Genomic DNA, 23,030 nt, shown 5'->3' with positions numbered 1-23,030 from the left:
CGGGGCGCATGCGCCGCCGCGGAGCGGAAGTGATGTCAGCCGCGCCGCGGAGGGAGGCGGAAGTGGCGGCGGCGGCGTCGCGGCGGCGGGGTGAGTGCGGCGGCGGCGGGGAGGGGGAAGCGGGGGGGTTGTGCCGGGGCACGGCGAAGAGACGGAACCGCCTCCCCCAAACCCCAACGAAACCCCAGCGTGTCTCCAGGCGCTGCGGTGACCCGGCGTGAGCGGCCGGAGCGGCGCTGAGCGGAGAGGCGAGCTCGGCTGCGGCGGCCGCGCAGGGCCCGCTGCCGGGAGGATCCCCCTCGTCGCCTGCCGCTCCGGCCCGGGCCTCCGGCTGGGCCTGCGGTGCGCCGGAGCGGCGCCTCAGTGCGCTGTAGGAAAGGCCGCGGCTCTGGGACGCTCCCCGCCGCCTGCTCCCCTGCTAGGAGGAGTTTGCTGTCTGAGGCAAACGGCCCGAGCCGCGGCTCCAAGCCGTTTCAAGAAGCCTGGGAATGAATTGAATGCCTTTTAGAAAGCCTTTGACTCTGCAGAAGTAGTTTGTTGCTCTGATCCTCCATTTGAACTGAGTTAATTTATCCTTTGTGGTTGACTGGCCACATATGAGTCCTCAAGAGACACAGAGCACTTGGAACTGAAGGTCTGTATCTTAACAACAACAAAAAAGAAACCCCCTCACCTGTACAGAACTTAGCACAAAATTTTCCACGTTATTTCTGGAGAGGAGTCTCAAATGCCTGTTTCTCTTTTCACCAGCAGGTCGTAAACTTAGTCTGCAAGCATGAATTAAAGGATTTCTTGCTGGAAGAAAAGTATTTTAACATGTTAAATTGTGATTTATTTCCCTTTCAACACCTTTTTTTCCCTTATTTTAGAAAGTGAAAACTTTTTAGGTAACTGCTGAGAGTCACAGGCCTCAAATGGAGGGGCAGCCTCTCCTGCAGAAGCAGAGGGACAGCTCAGTGAAATGCGGCTAGCGTAACTCTAGTGTAACTCGAGCCAGCCCTCCTGAACGCCTGGGCAGGCGTGGGCCCTGCTCTGAGGGGCTGCCGGTGGGCTCCGGCAGCGTGGCAGAGGCTCAGTGTCGTTGGGGCTTAGGTGTGCGGGTGGAACGGCCTGTAAATGATCTTTCTGCAGCGTAAAAGTGTAAGGGGGGAAAAGAAAACATGTAAGGGGGGAAAAAAGAAAACAAAAAATTTAATCTTCCGAATTTCTGAGGAGGGAGAAAAAAGAGATCTCTTGGGGAGGGCTGATAACGACAGTGGCAAGTGGAACGTGATGGTTTTTTCATGCTACTGTAAACCTTGCTAGCTCGTGGCAGGAAGGACCCAGCGGGCGGCACGGAGTTTGTGACTGGTGCAGCAATATGCCGAGCTAGTTCTCACCTTATCAAATGTACTTTTTTGTCTTTTTAATGAATCTATGTGAAATGACTGCAGCTTATTCTAAAAGGTTTTCCTGACCAAAGATCTCCCCGACGTTGCTGACGTGTTAAACCTCTGGAAGTGTGAAGAAGTCGCTGCGCTTTTGACGCAAACTGGGAAGCCCTGAGGATGAAGTAGTGGTATGTGTCTGACAGTCACTAATACAAATACGTTGCTAACTAGTAGTTTTTAAGGTTAGCACAAGGGATCTGCAGTAATCGATAAGGGTGAGTGACTTTGATCCAGTGCAATTTAAAACTGCTGGGATGATATATGATACGAGGTTTTGTTGGTTAATTATTTCTGGCTTAGCCTATTATCAGTCCTGGGTAGCTTTGCTGCTTTAATGCTGCTCTTCACCACAGAGGAGTTTGCTCTTCTGTTACCCTCGTAGAAAAAATAGTAGAACACATGTTTTCTTTTCTTGACTAAACAGATCAAGTTTCTCTACTTGAACCTCTGACTGTAATGAAAACTACCTTGGAAGAGATGACTTTCCTGTTAAAAATGACAGATATATTATTTTCTGAAATGATATTTACTTGTGTCCTGGGGAGGCTTTTAATTCATTTGCTGTGAATGCACTCTGGCATGAGTTGTCTGCACTGGAAGGTTAAGTATCATTTAAGTGTGTGGTGTTTTCAAGAGAAGTTTGATGATAGAGACAAAATAGCAAGATGAGAGGAGGAGAAGAAAAGGCAACTAGCAGTAGGCTGCAGCTCTTTCTCCGAGCCCTCAGCTGTGTGCCTGTGCTCTGTGTTACAAACCCTGTTGCTACAAACAAACTGTAAGGACGCGAGCAGGAGTGAGAGGTACCCTGTGGTCAGAAGGGAATGGGCTCCTCCGGACCATTCTCCCGGCAAACCAGCGGCTGTGACTTGCTGTCAGGAAAGACTTAGGAGCTACAAGTGCCCCAGCAAAACTACAGGCTCAGGAACGGAGGGAGCTCTGAGCGTATCTGGAGAGGAAACTCTCCTGAGTCTGGGGAAGTTTTGTGCATGTTTCTGTTGGCTAGATGCTTTTGTGAGTGGGGCTGTAGGAAGAGAAGAATTTGACCCATTGGGGTTGCAGCGGGTGACTGCCCAGTGAGTTCACTGCAGTGCCGCGTGGTGCGTTGGATCAAAATTGAGCAGCCTCCTTGTGGGAAGAGAGCCACGAGGGGAACACTGTGTCTTCTGCAGAGCAGAATTTGGAAGCTGCTTTGTGGTTACTGATTGCAAACGATGATTATGGCTTAAAAAATTTCTGCCTGACAAAAAGGAAACCTTTCAGTTATAAGGGCTTTGAAAAAGCAAAAACAACAGCAAAAACCAAACGCTGTGTTTGGTTTCTGAAATAGCCAGTTGTAGTCTGACTTTGTTGTTCCATGAGAGATATAAATGTGTTGAACAGCAAATCTACTGTGATACACTGATGTAAATTTTCCCAGAAGAACTGGCATCGTGTGAGATTGCTGTAATTAGAAATGCGGTTCAGTGTCTTGCAGATGGTGAATGAGCTAAACCTTCTGTCACAGTGATATTTAAAGTCTTTCAGTTCACTGTTTCTCGTACAGGTGATTTTCTGCTGTTGTCTCTGCTTCCAAGCACTTCAGCTGATCGATAACAATAGCTTGTCTTTAGATTTAGCTGCAGTTTGGTGTCAGCTGCTTGCTACAGAAGTTTCACTGGTTCGATTGGTTGATCAGAAGAAATCTGTAAATCGCCATTGTAGCTTTGGGAGAGGAGGAAAGCGAGTGCCCCGTGAAGGTGAGTTATGCTGGGGAGCCGTGTATTTGTCCAGAAAACACCACTGGTACTGTGGGATGGGGAAAGTATTAGTTTCTCCTTTACTCTGAGCGGCGAGTGCTCCTGGCTTCTAATCCTGGTGGGAATGAATAGCCTTTAGAGCTTGGAGACTGGCTGGTTTGCGTTGTGGATGGAAGCGTATACCAGCAAACGAAATTTTATGAGACGCAAAACCTTTCCATGCTAGAACGCACTCTGGATCGTGTGGGTTCAGTGCTGGTTTGGATGCATTGTGTGTGGATTTTTATTGCTTCCTTTTTTATGAAGTTTCTCTCCTGTGGCTTCTTACAGTGAGGCCTGCTGTCGCTGAGTGGAGAGCTACAATATCAAGTGTGTGCAGCATGTGTTAACAGTGCAGTAACATGCGAGTCTGCTGCTGCATTCACTGCAAGGTGCTTGAATGCTTTGCACTTGCTCATGGATTATTTTGTCTCCTGCGAAAGGGAGACAAAATGTCTGCTGATAGAGGAAGGTAAAATCATCTGAGAATGCGCACTGTCGTTTTCTGCTTGTCTTAATTAAGCTGATTACCAGACTTCTTTGTTGTTCAAAGATCGGACTGTTTCACATGCTGTTAGCGTGTACTTTGGCAACTGCGGGCAGTGAGCTTTCCTGCAATGTCTGAATCTTTGCCACTGCCCTCTGTGATCATTGTTCTGGCACTCCACATACCCTGGCAGGAGTGCAAAGGGCATTATTCAAATGCTGAAAGAAAACAGAAAGGAATTGCTTTAAAGGCATCGAGGGCTCTTTGTAAGCAATGACTCCTAGGGTCATTACTGCAAAAGAAGGGGAATTGCTGGGGCTGTCAGTATAATTATCGCTGTTTTTTATTGTTCTCATCCCATTCTAAGTGACGGTGGCGTGATTTATAATGAGTCGTAAAAATAGACCATCAGTACAACGTTGAGATGGTGTCAGTTTTGAACCAAGGAGAGTAGAATCCTGTTTGCTGCTCTGTACTGTTTGGGGGAAGAATCGTAGGCACTGGAAACATTCAGTCCTGCCCTAGAAATTTCCCAGCTTTATGCTCCAGTCTGACTGTTCGGAGAGGCTGGTTGGGGTTGTCCAGTCGTGGCCTGTGATACAGACTGTGTCTGTAGTTACCAGAGCGTTCAAGAAGGACCATCTCTCCCCCCGCAGTGAAGACCGGTATGTCAGAGAAACGTGAGCAGTCTGGCTTATCACAAGAAAAATCCTGGGAATAAGCTCATGTAACCAATTCCTACTTTCTTCCTCTCTTATTGAGATGAAGGCAGTCATTACAGACTGCAGTAAATTATTTGCTCAGCCTGCAACTGGGGACTTGAACCTTGAACCTGCTCAAGGACTTGGAGCTCCTCCTGATGGCTGTCCTACTTCCAGCTGCTCTGCTGGCTCTCTGCTGTAGTAACGAAACATTGCAGCAGCACAGTGGCCAGGTCTGGGTGGGAAGACTGGGTAGACAACTCTTTTTTTTTTTCCCTCATCTTTTATGTTTGGAATCTGCTACTGACTTTTCTTGTCAAGTTTCTGGCAAGCACTGCAGTTGGTTCTGAAATAGCCAACCTCATGGAGTTGTACCTCTTGTTGCTGGTAGACTGATGTGAAGGGCAGATGAGGTCTTTGTAGTGCAGATCTCTGGTAGAAGATATGACTCCTCTGTTATTGATTTAATTGAACTTGCCTGGTGTTGTGCAGCTTGAATTAAATTGGCTGGAGTGAGATCTTGTACTCGATGTACTGTTGTAGAAGAAATGTCAGTGTTCTTAGTCTGGAGTAAGTGGTTCATAAATACAGCCTTACAAGTCCAATAAATGGTGTGGTTAGCTAGGTGACTGACAGCATGTCAGACTGTCCAAATCGCTCAACCTTCTGCCTTGCTGTAGTTTTGTTGCTCTTTTGTAATTTGTACCCAGAAGGGGCCTCTGTAGCTCTTCCCTACAGTGGGAGCAGAACACTCTCAACATGCAAGCAATTGCTCTTTTATTGCAAGCCTCTACTAAGTCTTGCTGGATGCTCCATTTCTCTCACTGAACTTGGCTGGCCAGTGCAAAACAGAGCTCACGTGTGAGCCAGCCCCGGGTAAGGGGCTTTCTAGGAGTTGCTCTTTGCTGCTTGGTTCTCTTTTGTATTGTAGGGCCAGCACCGTGCACAGCAACGCACGCGCTGAATCCCTGAAGACCGTGGTGGGAGATGAGACTTCAGGTTGTGTGGCACCTGCCTGGGGGAACCTGGCCTCCCAAGGATGGCTCTCAGCTCTTGTTTTTTGAAGCTGTAAATGAGTTTGTGCATAAAACACGAGATACAATGAGTACTGTTGTTACTGGGCTCAAAAGCACAACCTCTCCGTATTGTGTATTGCTGTATTGAATTTAAAGTTGCGTTCTACAGGGGAAGCAAATTGTTCAGGCAGATAATCTAGGCATGTGACTGTTAGGGCACAGTCATGGAAAATTGGCTTGGTCGTCATGTTTATTTGCTCTGATATAACTTTATGACACACTGTCATGCAGCTTTTCCCAAGGCTACTGGAATGTGTTATTCCTTATTTCCCCCCCCCGCCGCCTTTTTTCTTTTAAGGATCACTATTAGAGGCCTGAAAGCTAAATATAAACTTGATTTTTATTATTATTGTGGATGTTGAGCTGTAGACCTCTGTCACTGACTGACTTTTTCCTGTCGCAGAGCAAATTAACAACAAAAAGCCCCCTATTACTGTAGCTGTAGGTAATCTGACAGAGCTTGTCAGTTTGTTGCTTTGAAATCACGCTTGTGACTGCCAGGAGAAGGGTGCTTGGGGGGGGGATTTTGTTTGTTTATTTGTTTTTTTTTATTTGAGTTGGCTGATGAAAGTTTTTGGGCTGTGAATTCTGCAATAGGAAGTTCTTGGATAAGGACCTCCTTGTGTGCAGGTTTTGTGCTTTGCTGCGCTTGCTGCAGCCCTCCAGAGTGGGAAAGGGGAGCCTGGCCTATCCTGTCAGAAAGACAGTAGTCAGAAAAACTGAAGAAAAATGATTCTCTTCTTTGGCGGGAGGGAGAACTGTCCCCCCAAGTGCAGTTTCAGGAATTATAGATAATGATTTCTAGCACGAGAAACTAAAATAGCAGTTATTAGCTCTTCTTCCATTTTGATGAAATCAAATTTGGCCAATTTTAGTTTCAACTCGTGTCCTCTTTTCACTCCCTGGAGGTAGGTAATCGTGCTATTGCCTTCTTTGGGACTGGGTTGCAAAACAATATTGAGTGGTTCCTCATGTGAGATGGTGTTGAATGCATTTGTTTTGTTCCTAAACAGAATGCTTTGGTGTTTCTCTCTTTTTTTTTTTCCCCCATGGGGAAGCTTCTATGTTCATTACACTAGAGAATGGCTTTGTGTTAGGATATGAAAGTGAGATGTTTCCTTTCACCTATCCAGCCAGGAATCAGACTGAAATACACTGGAGGTGGCAAGGAGTCATTTCATGCAAATGAGTTTTTGGTGCCTCTTTCATGAGGGAGACCTGTTGCTCCATGTAGAAGACCTCCAGGACCAAAGTCACTTTGTATGCAGCTGTGTGATAGTGCACTGGTGTGCTTATCTACTGTTAAATGCTTCCTGCTTCAATATCAAGTAGTAACAGAATATTTTGTCTTTTTTGCTGTATTCCAAAATATATTTTAACTGCTCTTTCTGTTGTTGTAGGTGAAGGGGGAAAAGGGTGCCTGAATACTCATGAATGAGCTGTGATGGATAACAAAGACGCAGAAGCTGAGATCCACCCTCTGAAGAACGAGGATGTAAAAGCTCAAGAGAACCATGAAAACTCCGTTGAGAGAAGAGTTGGCAGCAAGCAGTCATCACGACTGTCTCAGCTCTCCCGGTGGCGCACTGCTGCCTTCTTCATCTCATTATTTCTGTGTCTGATAATTGTGTTCGCTTTCTCATTTGTCATTCCTTGCCCAGAGAGGCCTGTCTCTGAACGAACGTGGTTCCAAAACTACAACGACGCAGGTGAGCTTCCTGTAACAGAAGAAATAGTTACCAACAATCCTTTTCATTTGTATTATAAATTTTGATTGTGGAACTCTGCCTAAAAGTGATCTGGAGTCAGGCCTGCAGGGATGCTGCCCTTGGGACTAAGAACTGTGAATGCCTGACCTGGATATGCAATGGCCCATCATAATTGAAGTGGCCTTCCAGGAGGTGTTTACAGGATCCAACAGAGAAATTAGATGCTGCTCTTGAAGCGCTAACAAGGTACCAGACTGGCCTCATTTGGAAAAAGTGAGGAAGGTTATCTGAAAAATCTTTATTGAAGTTTGGTCTGTAAAATATTCCCTTGAAGTTTGAGCTTAAGTGTGGGAACAGTTAGGCATTCTTCCTCTATCAGTATGAGTTTTTGGCATATCTGTGGCTAAAAGAGAAGGCTGAAGAGGAAATGCATCTCTTTTTTTCTTTTCTTTTTTCTTTTCTTTTTTTTAGTGAATTGCAAAAATTTGCGGCTGCTTTAATCGACTCTTTAACCTGGGTACTGATCCTTGGGATCTCCGTGTTCACTTTTGTGAATGCTTTTCTTTGGTCTCACATGCAGTGGTTTTGCTACATATGTCTGCTATGAGTGCAGACACAGTGCTCCCCAGCAGGAACTCAGCTTTGTGCTTTAATGCCTAAATCTGAAGTCCTGCTACTTTGAGCTAATGGAGATTGGTTTTAGCTCAGAGTGAGAAAGATGGCTTATGTGGAGCTCGATGTTCTATGGGTTATTTTGAGAATAGCAACCCTGTATCAGAGTTCTTTGTTTGACATTTTTCAAATTCTGCATGCTTTGCTGCATGGGAAGACAAATCCTCTGGGGAATGGCAAATGAAGGGAAGCCTTTGCCATTAACTTCTACTCCTTAGTGCTCATGTGGCTGCAGTTTTTTTGTGCAGAAGCCAGTTTGTCCTGATGTAGCACTGTCGCAAAGGAGGCAGTGAGTAGGTCTCTAGGAATTCGTGTTTTGCTCCAGTTAGCCCTGTTGTTGATTCAGGCAGTCCTTATGCCTGTCTGCCTTGTGTTCTCCTTTACAGTGGCCTACCGGTTTCTGGCTATAGAAGATGTGAACAAGGACAAAGTGCAAGATGTCATCTTTGTTTTCAAAGCTAGCAATGGCAGCAGCAGCTTCAACAGATCCTGTCTGGATGAAGGTAACTGATTCAGAAACAGAGGACCTTGTGGTGAGGGCTCTTCTTTCTCTTTTTTTTTCTGATGAGTGAGGCTGCTGTGGCAAATGTGCTAAGTTAGGTGTTCATATGTGATTATTGCACGTCTTTTGATTCTGCTTTGTATTGCAAAGCTAGAGGCACTGTGTGCTTCTGCCAGAAGAGGAATGCAGTTAAGGATAAAGACAGTGGGAATGGGAGATAAAACCGTTTATTAACTGTGTGGAAAGAGGAAATCACAGCACTGAGATGATGCAGAGCACCAAAGGTAGACATAGGTAGTGCTCCTTTTGACGTGTGTTCTCTCCAGGTCTGCCTTCTCCGTGTGCCTTCATCACTGCTGTGTCTGGCACGAATGGCAGCGTACTCTGGGAAAGGCCTGCTACTGAGGAAGTTGAATGGATGGAGTGCGGCATCAAGCAGCTTGGTGGGGCTCAGGCCCCAGGTTGCCTAGTCGTGGGGAAGCCGGAGTCTCTTACTGCAGTTGACCAGCAGACAGGTGAGTAGTGAGCAGAATCCTGCTGAAATATGGGGGATGGTGTTGCTTGCTTTCCTCACTTGGTGCCCCTCAGACCTTCGAGGCTAGGAACATCAGCATGACAGGCTGGTACAAGAGTGATGTGCACAGGGTGTTTATCATCTTGAAAACATTGCCAGCACTGTTTGCTGGACCTTTGAGAAGCACCTGTTCTCTCAGCATGTCTGTTCTGAAGGCCAGACTCTTGTGGTGTTTCGTGCCAGTTACTGTATTACAAGAGCAACTTTTCAACAGCTTTTCAAATAGGAGAAGCAGTCACTAGCTGTGAGTGTTACTTTATACACTTAGAAGTAGGAAAGAAGGCTGAGATGTTTCTCAGTCAGTCGTTTGTGTGTGAATGCTAGGAGTGTGCCTGCAATAGCAAGAGGAATGGGTGCTCTAGGGATTTAAGATCTAAAAGTCATCAAGGAGAGCGCTTGGGATATGTTTGAGCTTAAGTTACCACCACCTACTCTAAGAAATTGCCGGTCTGTTTTACTAGTCTAAGATTTCTCCTTCTCTGGAAAGCTTGCTTTAATTCTGTGCCTGCAGATGGAAAGATTCTTCATCATCTTGTCTAGAGGAGGGCAAGGGACAGGGACAGGGCAGTGATCATCTATTACGTCTTGAACTTTCCTCTTTGAGGAAGACTGAAATACATTTCCATTTTTTGAGGTCACTTGTGCAAAGGCTATAAGCAGTGTGCATTCTACCTTGGAAACCTGCCTAGGATCCCATCTTCTGTATCTGATGTTGTACCCACTCTTTTCCCAAAATTGGGGTAGAGAAATAGCAAGATGTACAGCTTTAATGAACCTAAGGAAAAACTGTCCTGCTTTTTATTTCCTTTATAGATGGAGTGAACACAGACGTGCACATAAACACACACAAACTCTTCTGTATCTTAGCACAGTTTCCCCTCATCAGTAGGCTTTAAAACAGGCTATTTATAAACTCTTAATGGAGTAGTTGCTTTTAGGTCAAAACATAGAACATTTGGCTGCTGATCCAAAGACATGTAGCTAAGGATGACCATAAAGAAATAGCAGAAGCATATGGAGAAAGAATCAGGCTAAGCCACGAGTCATAAGAACAATGCAGTAAGAAAGCACTCCATAGATGAATTAAAAGCAAAAGGTAAAAAAACCTGCTTCAGACAGAAAAGTGAACAACTCAGAAACAGACTTATTTGATACCTTTTTGTCCTGGCTTTAACTGGGTTCAGAGGGGTTTCTTAGTGCCATTGACTTTAACTGGGAGTTAGGAGGGCAGATCAGAATAAAATCCCCAGTTCAATTAGATGTATTTAGGGTGGCAAGGTCTGAGTTTTGACACAATGTGCTGAAAACAGTAGCCAGAACAGTCTTTAACTGTTAATGATTCACTGTCATGGAAAATTGGTGAGATTCCAGGGATCTTAGCCTGCTTAGCCTCTGCCTGTGGGAAGACTGAAGGAGAGATAAGCAGATTGTTGTCTGAAAGTGTCTGGCATGTATTTTTGATCTTCAGGTGCTGATAACGTTAGTGCTTTTCTATTAATTCAAGTAGTGTTAAACCTTGCTTTCTTTGTTGGCAGAATAACTGGCCTGAGGAAAGGAGGAGGACACTGTAGGTATTGCATTCTTCTATTTGTGCAGGATATTTGACATTTCTGTGTGTTTATCCTAAAAGCAAACTGGGATACAAAAGCTTAAGATGAGCTGTTTGAGGTTAAAACAAGGGTTGTGTAGCTCAGTATTCCATCACTGCCGTAGCCAGAAGCAGAGTCCCACGGAAGAACACAGGACTAAGTGTATTGCGACACCTTCTCTTGATACCTTATCCACCAGCAGCCTGCACTGTGAACCCTGTGAGCAGGTCAGATCCTTACTGGTCTCGTAAGGAGTGTAGCAGAAAGGGAACCACAATGATCCGATGTGTGAAATTGCTTCTGCGCAAGAAATCACTAGCTATACCAGAACTCTTCAGTGTGGAGAATGTGACAGGGAGAGAGAAGTTTATAAAATTGTGAGCAATAGGAGAAGAGGAACAGGGGATGATTTGCTATCTCAATTCTTCATTGCTCCCTTGTTTTTTTTGTAAAGGGATAGTTTCAGAGAAAACAAAAAAGGGGAATACTTCACCTCCACTGTATTGTGGATGCCAGGAGTTTACCTGTGTTTAGTTAAACAAGTGTGCAAGGACCCAGAAGAGTCAAACGCGACCGAATACTAACGTCCTGCTGTTGGGTCGGGTGGTCTGTGGGCTGCTGACTGCTGCACCCTGGGGAAGCACAGTATTTCTGTGTGCTCTGGATCGCTGCGAGTCTGAGGCGAGCAATCTTGCATCCTCTGCAGCTGCTTGAAGTAAGAGCTGGACTCAGTCATCTACATCCTGATTTTTATTATTCCTTTCAGACCAAACAAAACCCCCCTTCACTTCAAATTAGATTTCCTGTCTCAGTATGTGTCTACTTTCTGTCTTGGCTTATGTTGCCCTGCTTTTGCTTTAGTCTTGGGCTCTGAGGAAGCACAGTAGCACTCTAGGTATCTGACAGTCAGATCTTCTGCTAACAGAGTAGGAAGGGATTGGAGTCACAGTTCATGCTCTGTGAGGATTGTGTTAGCAATATGAAAGCGTAAGTCCTATGTTTTGTTTTGAATCTGTCTCACTGGTACCTGCTTCTATTAGATCAGACTTTCTTTTGAAACGGTAAAACACTCCTCCGAAAACTGCTTCCACTGTCTAACCAACAAAGAATGGAGTCATGTGTGTTTAAATACGTGTTTCAGCAGCCTGATATTTCTATTGTAGCTTTGAACTGTGTGAAAACCAGGATATAATTATTTAAAACTTACGTTTTCTCCTTCGTCTACTTTTTTTTGCAGAGGTAAGATTCATTGCCTTCTCATTATTCCGAGGGGCGCTCCTCTATTTCACATCTGTTGTCATAGTAACAAATCCAAGTACTTTTTCGGTGTTTCAGTGAAAGCTTTGGAGGAATCATACTGGAAATGCAACCTGTCTTAAATGATTGCATGAAGCATAGAAATTCCTTGGCCTGCAGTACAGCTGCCTTCCTGACAAAGAACAGATGCTTCTTTGCATTCCTGGAATGATGATTGCAGTGTGTGATACTGCTTAAAGGGGAGGGTAGCAATTTCCTCTGGGAGCACCTAGTTAGTCTCTTTAAGTCGCCCTTAAAAAAGAAAAACCCTGATAAAACACCCCCGCCCTGCTCCCACCAAATTCCACTGCATGTGGTCAGTGGCTGGAAAATCTCCAGCAGCCCAGGATGGATTTTATGCAAGTAAAACTACTCAAACTGACTTTGAGTTGTTGAAGAGATCCCTCGCCCCAATTTTTTAAAAATAAAAATCATGCTACCTGGATTTACAAAAACAAACAACAACAAAAAAAGACCAAATAGATTTTCTGAACATGCTGTGCTCTTTCTTCAAAAAAAGGGGAGAGTGTAGGGATTATAATTGAGTTGTGACTGGCCATGTCAGCTGGGAAGATCTGCAGGAGTGAAGTTCCAGGAAAGCATTTTATCAGGAGGAGCTGGAATAATCAGATTAGAATTCAATTTCTTTATGATCTTTAACTTCTTTATGATTTGTGACTGTCTGCACAAATTTCAGCACACAGTATCATTTTTTTCAGATCACAAAAAAAGATTCTCCATGCCATGAACATGCTGGAAAGCTTAGCCTACAGGCAGGAGAAGCAAGATGTTCTTTGTGGCCTACTGATTGATTTTTGCCCAGAATGTTAGGATGCATTTGTGCAGGCAACTGGGATTACTTTCCAGTATCAGCTGAAATCCTAGATATTGGGACTTAGTTGAAATGCAGAAATACCACAATATACCCCATGTTGAATGAAAATTTGATTGGCTTGTGGTGCTAATGGGCTGTAAATGACTGGCTCCTGCAAGGTACTTTGAGGAGAAAGCATTTAGAAACCTTTCAGCCTGAAGTGCATGGTAGTGAACGTTTTCCAATAACATTGTCTTTTAGGGGAAGTTCTGTGGCGACAGTCCAGTGACTTTGGAGCTAATTACACTGTGCTGACTCCCTTGTCAGCGATTCCAGATGTGGATAGCGATGGTGTTCAGGACCTGATAATCTTTATTGCTGCAGAAGATAAGGTATGTCTCTCTAAAGCTGTGATAAACCCTGTGACCAGACCACTAGGCGCAGCAGGAGTGTTTACTTGATTCCACTTTTGATATCTAAGAGGAACTGCTCAGAAGCCTCGAGTTTGGGGTAGGCTCTTTCCCACCCTGCAGAGAGAGATGTACTCCCTAATCAGTGCAAGCGTTTTATGGCTTAAAAAACCAAAAAGATAGGAACTACTCCTCACCCCCACCCCGTGCCCCTTTTCAGTCTGTGCTCCTCCCTGCATGCTGCAGGCTGCGTGTGGAGTGAGCCCAGGCAAGGTGAGCTTGCAGTTTTCTGGGGCTCTGCTCAGAAAAATGGAAGTGAACAAGCCCTGGCAGGCTTGGCTCTTAGATCAAAGTATAGAGACTTTAGCTCAAAGTGCTGGCAGCCAGCGCTTTTGTACAACTGTCGGCCTTTTTGATATCTTTCATATCTGAGCCTATGGTCTACTTTGCCCAGTCCTCTTCCTGGTGTCACTGTGCTAGTTAATGCTAACTAGAGTTCATTTAGTGATACAGTTGTTGCCTCTGTTCCAGTATTGCTTATATTCCAGTATTGCTTATCCCATTTCTCAGAGGGGAAAAGTCATGGAGCTAACAGTGTGTTTATACAAACAATTTTGCATCTGTGTTTGAGTGGTGCTGCATCTTCTGCATGTGCAATGTGTCCTGCATAAAGCATACAGAAATTTTGGTTCCCTGCAAGTCAGTTTGGAGGAGTGGGAGCCCTGTGTTCTCATACCAGAGCACCCTATAAGCAGATTCAGTTTAGCTGTCTGAGGCATTGTTGTTGCCAGTCATCAGAAATTCTGTCCACTCTTACTCCTACACTTCTCTTTTGTTTTCTTTCCTTGTTGCTTTTTGCTACTTGTTAACTCAAGACTTTGTTTTTTTCTTAAGCAGCCAAGGAATGTTTGAATGCAGTTTCTGTTCTGTAAAGCTGCCTTACGGTTTGTTTCCCAATTAGCTTTTCTAGCTATCTTGATTTGAAACTCTCCCCTCTCTGCTGCTCCACTTCCTCCTTCCAGAGAACTTGGCAAGAGCTCTGTCAACTTAAGTAAAAGTACACTTTTTTTTTTTTTTTTTTTTTTTTTTAAGAAAGAACACACAAAATGTGTGCTGCTCAAATGGAACTTTGCAGCTTGGAAAAAGACAGTCTTGTTGGAAGGGAGGTTTGGTATTTAAGTGAATTACCTTTGTTGCTAACAAGGTCTTTGGTTGAACATTAATTCTTCTGATTAGATTATACTGCTATTTCCTGAAATGGCAGAGCTTTGCTCAGTCTGTGAGGAAGGGTCTGTTTGCTGGATGGCAGGGAGTTTAGATGACTGTTTTTCTGTGAGTCTTAATGACCCCTTCCCTGTCTGTGTGCCTTCAGCATAAATGCATCCAGAAAAAAGTGATGTTTTTTTCAGGACACATTGCATGTAGCAACTCACAGAGTTATTAAACAGTGTGGTGAGTAAGGTGTTGTTTATTTGTGTTGTGTATTCTCATTTGTTATATGAATATCATTAGCTGTTACTGTGCTGGGGCAGCTGCTGAACCAATACTTGCAAGGGAAGGTGAAGCTGTTCATCAAGAGATGGTATGTGTCTCCTCCCAGTGCAAGAGGTCAGGAAGAGCTGGTGGATATGTTGCTTTACCTCTCCATCTGTGTCCTTCATTCTCCCCAGCAAGCTCAATCCCTTCTTCTCCCATCAGACTCTCTGGATTCACTTCAAGAATAGCAGATTTTCTTCTGTTTCCCAGTTTCTCCCTCTCAAGGAACAGGAAAGGGTCTCGATTCCTGCCTGACTTGGTGTCTCTCATGGATGCAGTTTCTCTTGGTCTGATGTTTCCCTTTGCCCAACGTGCATTGCTTTCCCCAGATCATGACTGTTTCTCAGTCATTTAAGTCTGATCCTAGTTTTAGTCTTTGTTCTCTCAGCTGAAATGTTTTCAGTGGATTCTGTTGTACTGGTACCTGCGGAAAGAATATGAGGAAACCCGTTGGCTTTTCTGTTCTGCATGCACTCCTGTCAGCTTTAGCAGGAGTAGAGCAGGGCTTTTAAAATATGTAGCGGAGCTCCTGTGTGCCTAGAACTTGGGTCCTCCCAACCCTTGTCAGCCCTGCGAGAAGAGAAACAGTTGTGTTAACTGGTCTAGCAGCACAGTGCTTTCTGCAGGCTGTACTAAAAAAAAAACAGATTTCCCCCTACTCCATCAGCTGCTTTGATTCTGCCCTTAGGCTCTCTCCACCTTTGTCGCGGTTTGGTAGGCTGGAATCGCTCTTCATGGTCCTTAGCAATGGGGGGCCTTGCTGTCCCAGCCCGGACTGGGGGAGGCTGGCAGAGGCAGGAAATCTTGTGGCAAGTGGCTTTGCTGGAAATGGTTTTCAAAATTGCTTCCAGGCAAAAGTGTTCACAGCAGAGGGATCATGCAACTTGTGCCCACTCCCAAGACGGGGAGGAGCTTTGCATCTTCAGCTTGTGCTGTTCCTGCTCAGTTGCTATTCAGTACCAGCTGCTCAGAAGCTTTGGAAACCACCTTGAGTTTGAGCAGTAACAGTGCAATGCAACTTTAACACTTGTGGGTTTTCTTCTCTTTATTTTTATTTTTATTATTTTTTTCTTTTTCCTCCTATATAGATTAAGACATTCATCCATTCAGGAAAAAATGGCAAACAGATAGGATCCACTGGAAGTCTGAACGTGGATGGGAAGGCTCGTTATATCAGGCTTTTTCTGAAGCCTGACTCCTACTACTTCCTTTTCTATACAGGTGTGAATCTGTTTGTGATTTAAATTTAGAAACTCTAATCAAAAGAGTAATTATGGCTGTAAATTAGTCATTACTAAGCAGTAGTCTGAAAGATATTTTGCATTTCCCAAAAGATATGGTGTGCTCTCAACTGTTGAAAGAGCTATTCAAGGCCAAGAGAAGGGGATCCTTCTGCTTAAATTCAGATTTCTTGCATACTTGACTAGCACTAAATAGTAATTTTATTTGAAAAAATGTTGAAAATGTAATTTTTAAGTAGTCATTTAAATCACGAGTGATTATTATGGAACACTCAGATAAGATGTTAAAGACATTCAAAAGCAAACTTGAGTCTCAAAATACCACTACAACTCTATGATGTAAGCCCTAAAAATACAGTTCATCTGCCAGATTCATTTCAGATGTGGTCTGGAAATTTGTAGAGAGCAGAGCGAGGTCAGGGTAACTTATTTACATCATTCTTGCTTCCTTTGCACAGCAAACTCTCTCTATGGATATTCCCTGAAAAATCTCTACAGTGCAGCAACTGGGATAGAAATGAAGCTTCCCAGCCTTGAGCAAGATCCTCAGTGGGAAAAGAACATTGACCCCACCACACACCGCTTACCCCGTCTCAGGTATGGCATTACGACTTGGTTGTTGGTGGACTGGAGGGTACTGATTTTCCTGATGGGATGACTTGCTTTGACCTTGCTCTTTCCTAGCTGTGTTGCTGTTGGCCTAAGAGCACGTTCAGGCCTCTGCGAGAGGGCTGGTGTTGATGGCCTCATCGGGGCTTCACAGAAAGCAGACAGGGGTTTCTTATTTACGTGCAGGCTACGTTGGATAGTTCATCCGATATGTGGCAACTGCAGAGCCTGGTGCTTCGCCTACCAGCTGAGCTTGTCTTTTCTTACTGTGAGCCTCTGAATTTTTACTACATCAAGCAAGCCAGCATCTCCAGCCAAGAAAGCCCAATCATTTCTCTGGTGTTCTTTTTAGCTCTGGACGTATTCATTACCTGGCAAAAATTCCCAGTGGGTCAGGAGAGAACATCTTGATTGTAAAGTCAGAGATGGCTATGCTGATCAGTGGACAAAATCTTCAGAACCTGTGGACTCTCAACGTGTCCCGTATTATGGGGTAAGGCTAGCTGTTGTGGGTAGCGTACTGCCTCTTCAGATTCCCGGCAGCATTTCTGTCCTGGGGGAAATAATACTGTATTGTATTATTTCAATATTGTATTGTACACGATGCATTGTAACAAAATGGTATTGTATTGTTTCATCAAAACAATACAATATTCTGTGTTAATATCTGGATCAAGCTTTTTGCATTTTGTGTCCTCTGCTGGCAAATAGCAGGTGACACTTCAAAATGGAGAAGTCCAAAACTTTGATTCATTCTGTGCTTCCTGCAATATGTCTCTCTCAGGACTGGGCTAGGGTTTAGGAGGGTACCAGGCTAAGCTAACATTATAGCAGTCAAGTCTCTTATTAAGGGAGTTGTGGGGAGAATACAAACTGCTCTAAAAAAACAGAGCAGACCCAAGTTATCTGAGGTGCTACTTTCTCAGGATACATTATGATCTGTTCGTTCTCTTCCTCTCTCTCTTAGTGAGCCACTGCTTGGTTACTACAAACCCGATGTTCTTGGTATTGTCCTTGAGAGTGAAATCGGACCCAACAAGAAGAAGGTTTGCAAGCTCTTCCTTTTAGCTTCCCTGTTCTCTGCCTATCCCAGCCCAAGCAGGCATTGAGCTGAGATGCAGCTGATCGGATGTGCTGTCTCTCCAGCTGGCTGTAGCAGTTTTGGGTTGAGAAAGAGTCTCTTTCAACAGATTCTTGAAGACACTTTAATTTCTTCTCAGCAAGAGACTTCAAGGACAGACCTTTGAACCCCTTGATACAGCCTGCAGAATTTGTGACTTGACTCTGACATGGCCTGCCTCAAACCTAGCAATTCTGTGATGCTCAACTTCAAAACTTACCTCATCTTACCATGTTGCAGATGCTTCTTTCCATTGGCCATGTAGGGTAGACAGCTGGCTTGACTTCTTCCTCATGGCTGGCAGAGGTCTTTGGTATGAGTATCTTTTCTTTCTTCCCTGATAGGTTATGATTGTTGAGGCTGGATCTGGAGCAGTCCAATGGGACCTGAAGCTGAACTCGAGAGCAGAGAGCCCAGGACCAGCCACGCTTTCCACTGCCGATCACCGGTCTACCTTCCTCTTCTGGGGTGAATACCAGATACCAGGAAATGAAACAGTGAGTACTGCTGAATGGCTGCTCTGTTCCAGACCTTGCTCCAGAATTGGATGGAGCTACCCCCTTTTCCCGGCCTGTGATGCTAACTCTGCAGCTCTCTGCACTGGATGTGGGATATGGACATGCATCTGGCTTAAGAGCAGACTGATCTCTGTTCATGGTCTGGGCTATATGGCATCCTCATGTTGTCCTTGACCACTTCCCTGTTAATGGAAGTCCCTGGCTTGTGTTGTCCTCAGGCCAGCAGCATGGATAACAAGAACTTACCGGCTCACTGAGCAAAGTCACTGGATTGCCCAGGAGCCCTGCCTTGGCGCAGTACTGCGGGGAGTGGCTGGGCTGGTACCTCTGACATGGATGCTGTTTGGCCTGGAGCCTTCAGTAACAGTACTGCACGCAGTGATCCCTCAGTGGGTGTCTTCCCATGGCCGCGTGAATATCCTCTCTGTGCTCTAAGGCGGAATCTGGCAGCCTTGACTGCATAGCTCAGCTGCATGACGGAGCTCGCTGGAGTGAGGGCTGGCAGCGTTAGTAACAGTTTGTGTCTGAGAAGATGCCTGAGCACCAAGTGGGCTTGCAGTGCTTTCCTTGCTAACTCAGCCAGCCCTAAGGCAAAATTTGTCTCCTGTGCATAGCAGACGGGCTTGCCGTTTGCAGAAAGCTTGGGTAGAGAGGAGGGCAGTACTAGCCAGAAAGCAAGATCACAACACTAGCTCTGATGGCATCAGACAGAATGAGTTTGACAGACATGAATTAGTGTCACTGAATGTGGTCTGTCAAGCACGAAGTGATAGGTGAGCCTGGTGCTGTTATTTGGGGTACGCATGGGTCGGTCTGTGTCCTGATAGTGTCCTGTTGGTTACAGAGATCCAAAACTGCTCTCCAGAAGCTGTATCTTTTCCATCCTTCCTACACGAATGTCCTCTTGGAACTGCGCAATAGTACAGACCAAATAATTGCGTTCAATGGTAAGTCCTCTCCTTCCAGCCCTCCAGCAAGGAAGTGCTCCTGAACACTGGCCTTCTCGTACCTTCTAAACTCCATGGGTGCAGGGTCGGGCCTCACAGCTCGTCGTCTGTGTACAGAGACCTTTTCTTAGGCTGGGCAGGGTGTCCAGCATTAATCCTCTGCTCTGTGTTACAGCCACGCTGTTTGAGCGGAGCCGTCATGCCTGCTACGTGTTGTTGAGGGGGCCTCAACCCAGCCAGGAGCCAGGGTTTGTATCTCTCATGAAGCGTAAGCTGAAAGAGGACATCTCTGAGAGCAAGGTGATCTGGCTGAGCCAGGTGGCTGTGGACAACGAGCAGTACATCCGGGACCGCCTCTACAGGATGCGATTCCACAGCCGAGTGTGAGCGTGCTGAGAGAGCAGGAGAGGCTGCCCTGGCCCCGGATCCTCCAAGTTGCCTCTCCTCTGCAGCAGCACACTTAACAAACCCAGATCATAGTTTCAAATGAGAAGCTGCCTTTCTTGATCCGCAAACCAAAGCGTGGCTGATGGGAAAGCGCCCCCAGTGTCTGGGTACGCCCAGGCTGTGGGAGCAGCTGCCGGAGCACTCATCTTTGGAGCTGATGGGACTTCAGTGCTTGGCCACCACTGAAGTGTTGTCAGTTCAGGGAAGAGGGCTTTTGTCCCAATCCTTCCGTGCCTGCAGAGCCAGGCTGATCCAGCCTGTGTCTGGAGGAAAACACATGCTTGGTGGGGCTGCCTGAGTTGGTTATTTCTTGGGTGATTGTATGAGGAGATGTGGGGCTTTGATATGTGATGTTAGATTACCTTTCTGAGTCAGCTTTCGTGACTGTTGGAGGGGTGCTGGGTCACAGGTTGATTTGCAATCACCCTTTCCTGGGTTTGGTGGTAGAGGGGTGTTTGTTGTGAAAGATGAAAGACTCCAGCCATGACTGACAATCTGGCTAGGTGTTACCTGGGCCAGCAGAGAATTAAAGAGTCATTTCACTTAGGAAACGACCTTTTCTCCTCAGAACAGCCCCACATTCCTCACTCTACTGTCACACAAGCCTACCTGTGTCTGACTTTAGTGTCGCTGACTTTCCAGTTAGGCTTTGCAGCATTGGCAACTCAGAGGGAGCTGGACTCCCACCTAATTAATGCATTGATACCTCCCCCCACTGTGGGTGTTTATAGGTGATGTAAAAGCCACCATGAACTTACGCTGGCTGATCCCTGTTGGTATAGACACTTTTCTGCTAATTTTAAGGTGTGGAAGCTCTGGGATGCTTTTTTTCTTTTTTTTTTTTTTTTGGGGGGGGGGTTGGGGAGTAGAATAAGTAGAATAATTGCACTTCAGCCTCTCCTGGGACCTGAGCATGTCACTCCTGGGAGTCCTGTACCCAAATGGTAATGCCAGCTGTCCTGCAAATGCTCGTTCAGCCTTGCAGCTGCTGAAGAGCCTTCTCCAAGGACCGTCCCCTCTGCCAGGAGGTGGGCATGCTGTCAGGCACGAGCCGCTTGGGGAAATGGCACAAGCTGTCTTTGCAGCACAGCTCCAAGGACAGGTCTGTGCCACCCATCTGCCCTCCAGCGAGTGGAAGTGGTGCTGTGTGAGGACCCTTGGGTGCTGTTCTCTGCAAGTGTTTGGCCTGGCTGTTCAAAGGAATGGGTCTTGCTGGTTAGGACAGGTTGCTGCGTGGAGATGACCTCTCCCTTGGAGACATCTTCAGCATGGCGTGTGTGCACTGCCCTGCACCAGTGCGTGGTGTAAAAGCAGTGTGCAAAGCCTAGAAAACAGTTTGAATAGGCTGTTCTGTCCTGGAAGCTGCTGTCCGCACACCAGCTGCAGTGTGAGACACAACCTCTGGCGCTGCTGGGGTGTCACGTTGCCTGGCGAGCAGAAGGCAGAGAAAAAAACAGTCGGCTTAACCTGAGTTTATGCCCTAAAAAAACCTCTCTCGAGTTCTGCTGGTGCTGGGGAGGATTTAGTTGGTGCCTTCCTCCCTTGAGTTATCTCAAATTGGGGCATGTGTAGAAATACTGTAACATAAGAAACTTGTGCAGGGCTGTGCGGGCCCAGACATTGGTTCTTCTCCTGTGGCATCCACTGAGTTTTAACCTGCTGCTGGGCAGCTCCTGGCTCGGGCAGCTGCTGTAACCTCGGCAGAGAGGAGACGCGGCGCGCTGGGGTCAGCCTGCCTTTCGGCTGGCTGGGGCAGAGCTGGGAGCGGGGCCGCGGGAGCTCTCCGGGAAGGGGAAGCTCTGGCGCTTGCATGCTAATCTGATTTGCGTGTTAGATGCAGATTATATCCGACTGAAATTCCCGTTGCAGGGGACAACTTGCCTGGGCTGTATTCGTAGCATAATTACGCTGTCTCGGCTCTCTTCCTCCTCAGGTTGCTCCACAGACCTGACCCTTTCTGGTAGGTACACTGAATGTTCCTTCAGGAAAGCTGGACCCTTAGCTTTGGGGGCTTTTCTGGCTTTAAGTTGTCCGTTAATGTTTCCACATAATTTGGAGACCCAAATCTCCCTGTGGCAGCTCAGTTACAAACATCAGTGCCAAACTAGCACCCTCTTAACAAAGCAAGTCCTTTTCCCGTCTTAATTCCCTGTGTTTTTTTTCCCCCCCAGTATTTAATGAATGACTTTGTGCCTTGATTCAATAACTCAGATGGGTGATGATGGCATATATCACTGTGTTATGTATTAGTGTGTTTTTTTTAACACTAAGACTGTTTGGTTCAGTTCTTTAACTTATTGCAAATTGTGCTGTATAGGACTTGGTCTAACCATGATGGTTTCAATAAATCCTCTTTTGCATTGTTTGTAAACGGTGCCCTGCTTTTGCCGTTGCTGCTGACCAAGAGCTGAGCAAGACTGGATTTTTGGCAGCCCTTCACATTCCCCAAGGCAGAAAACCCCCTTGCTGGGAGGTATCCCAAGTGTCCTGCTAATGCTTCCCCGCTCGCGGCTCGTCCTCGGGCTTACAACGTAAGCGCGCGCCTCTTCCCTTTGTAAGGAAATGTCAGAAATGCAGCGTTCCCGTGTGCAGTGGGGGTGCTCGCCCCACACAAGGCTCAAACTGGGAAGCTCCAAATCAGCTGTCTGAACTAGCACTGAGCCAGGGGTGTTTCGCAGGAGCGTGACTTGTCGATACCGAAGCTTCCTTCTGGGAGAGGAGCGCTGAGCCGCTGGGAGGACGGGGCGAGCGACCCCGCGGATGGGTTATTTCTGGCTCCTTCCTGTCCTGGCCTGCCCTTAACTCTGAAGTTGGAGCAGAGGTAGTTCCCGCTCTCCAACAGCGAACTCCTGCGGGGTGGCTTTGCTGTGGGGCTGGGGCCCTGCTCTGGGGGGCTGGCCGGCACCCAGAAGTGCCCCGGCCCCTCCTGCCGCCGTGGCGCTGGGCCGTGCTCGGGTGCTGCCCGCGCCCCTGACTGCCCTGGCCTCGGCTCTGCCCGCAGGCGCTGCCAGCCCGAGCGCTGTCCCGCTGCCGCGGAGGGGACGCGCCGCGAGACGGGACCTTGCCAAGGGAAGCCGGAGGTAGATAAAGCTGGGCCATCCGCTCCCTTCCCCCGCCTGGTGCTCAGTGACCTGGTTTTGCACCCAGGATTCTCGCTGCAATCCAGCGGCTTAAACCCTCGCTCCAGGCGCTCGGATTTGGATGGAGCTGGAGGGAGGCGCGGGGCGCACGGTGCCTCCCAGTGAGCAGGACCGGCTGTCGCCGCCCGGCGGCCCCCAGGCCGCGTTCCCGGGCCCCAGCGAGGGCTGAGACCGCTGCGGGGTTGGGGGGCTGCGTGCCCACGCGCTGCAGCGAGCAGCGATGCCGCGGCCCCGGGCCGGGGGGGGGGTGCAAGCCAGCCTTTCCCGGCTGCAGCGCACGTCGCGGGCTTGCTCCGTGCCAGGCCGAAGCAGCTCGGGCGAGCGCGCGCTGGACTCGGCTCCAGGGCCGGGCGCGGGCGAGGCGCGAGCCGCCCTCCCCCTTACATAAGGGCCGCCGTTAATCCCCCCGCAGCTGGGGGCCAGCTCCGGGGATGAGC

General features: G+C 47.0%; 1 protein-coding gene across 6 annotated transcripts; it reads left to right on the top strand.

Annotated features, from left to right (window-relative positions):
* The first annotated feature begins 47 nt into the window (after positions 1-47).
* Positions 48-21,824, top strand: FAM234A (family with sequence similarity 234 member A). Of its 6 annotated transcripts, none has more exons than XM_062588284.1 (14): positions 48-90; positions 1,447-1,558; positions 3,041-3,166; positions 6,870-7,178; positions 8,237-8,353; positions 8,679-8,867; positions 12,887-13,017; positions 15,660-15,792; positions 16,271-16,409; positions 16,774-16,914; positions 17,389-17,467; positions 17,886-18,038; positions 18,904-19,006; positions 19,182-21,824. In XM_062588284.1, exons 4-14 carry the CDS (start codon positions 6,914-6,916, stop codon positions 19,391-19,393), a joined length of 1,662 nt encoding a protein of 553 aa, XP_062444268.1. In that variant the 5' UTR covers positions 48-90; positions 1,447-1,558; positions 3,041-3,166; positions 6,870-6,913; the 3' UTR covers positions 19,394-21,824. The 6 variants fall into 6 exon arrangements, with proteins under 6 accessions (XP_062444268.1, XP_062444271.1, XP_062444267.1 ...); XM_062588287.1 differs by having other exon boundaries at positions 63-90; positions 1,463-1,558; XM_062588283.1 differs by having other exon boundaries at positions 74-90; positions 1,434-1,558.
* The last annotated feature ends 1,206 nt before the right edge of the window (positions 21,825-23,030 follow it).

The sequence above is a fragment of the Rhea pennata genome, chromosome 15, assembly GCF_028389875.1.
Source record: "Rhea pennata isolate bPtePen1 chromosome 15, bPtePen1.pri, whole genome shotgun sequence".
NCBI lineage: Eukaryota > Metazoa > Chordata > Aves > Rheiformes > Rheidae > Rhea > Rhea pennata.
The sequence above is the reverse complement of the archived record's forward strand: the minus strand, read 5'-3'. Positions and strand labels throughout refer to the sequence as shown.

What these genes read in the sequence shown, in the direction of transcription:
- FAM234A (XM_062588284.1), top strand. Translation starts at nt 6,914, where the DNA reads ATGGATAACAAAGACGCAGAAGCTGAGATCCACCCTCTGAAGAACGAG. An exon ending in TCGGACCCAACAAGAAGAAG is followed by an intron (nt 17,468 to 17,885) that starts GTTTGCAAGCTC and finishes CTTCCCTGATAG; the next exon opens with GTTATGATTGTTGAGGCTGG. An exon ending in AGATACCAGGAAATGAAACA is followed by an intron (nt 18,039 to 18,903) that starts GTGAGTACTGCT and finishes TGTTGGTTACAG; the next exon opens with AGATCCAAAACTGCTCTCCA.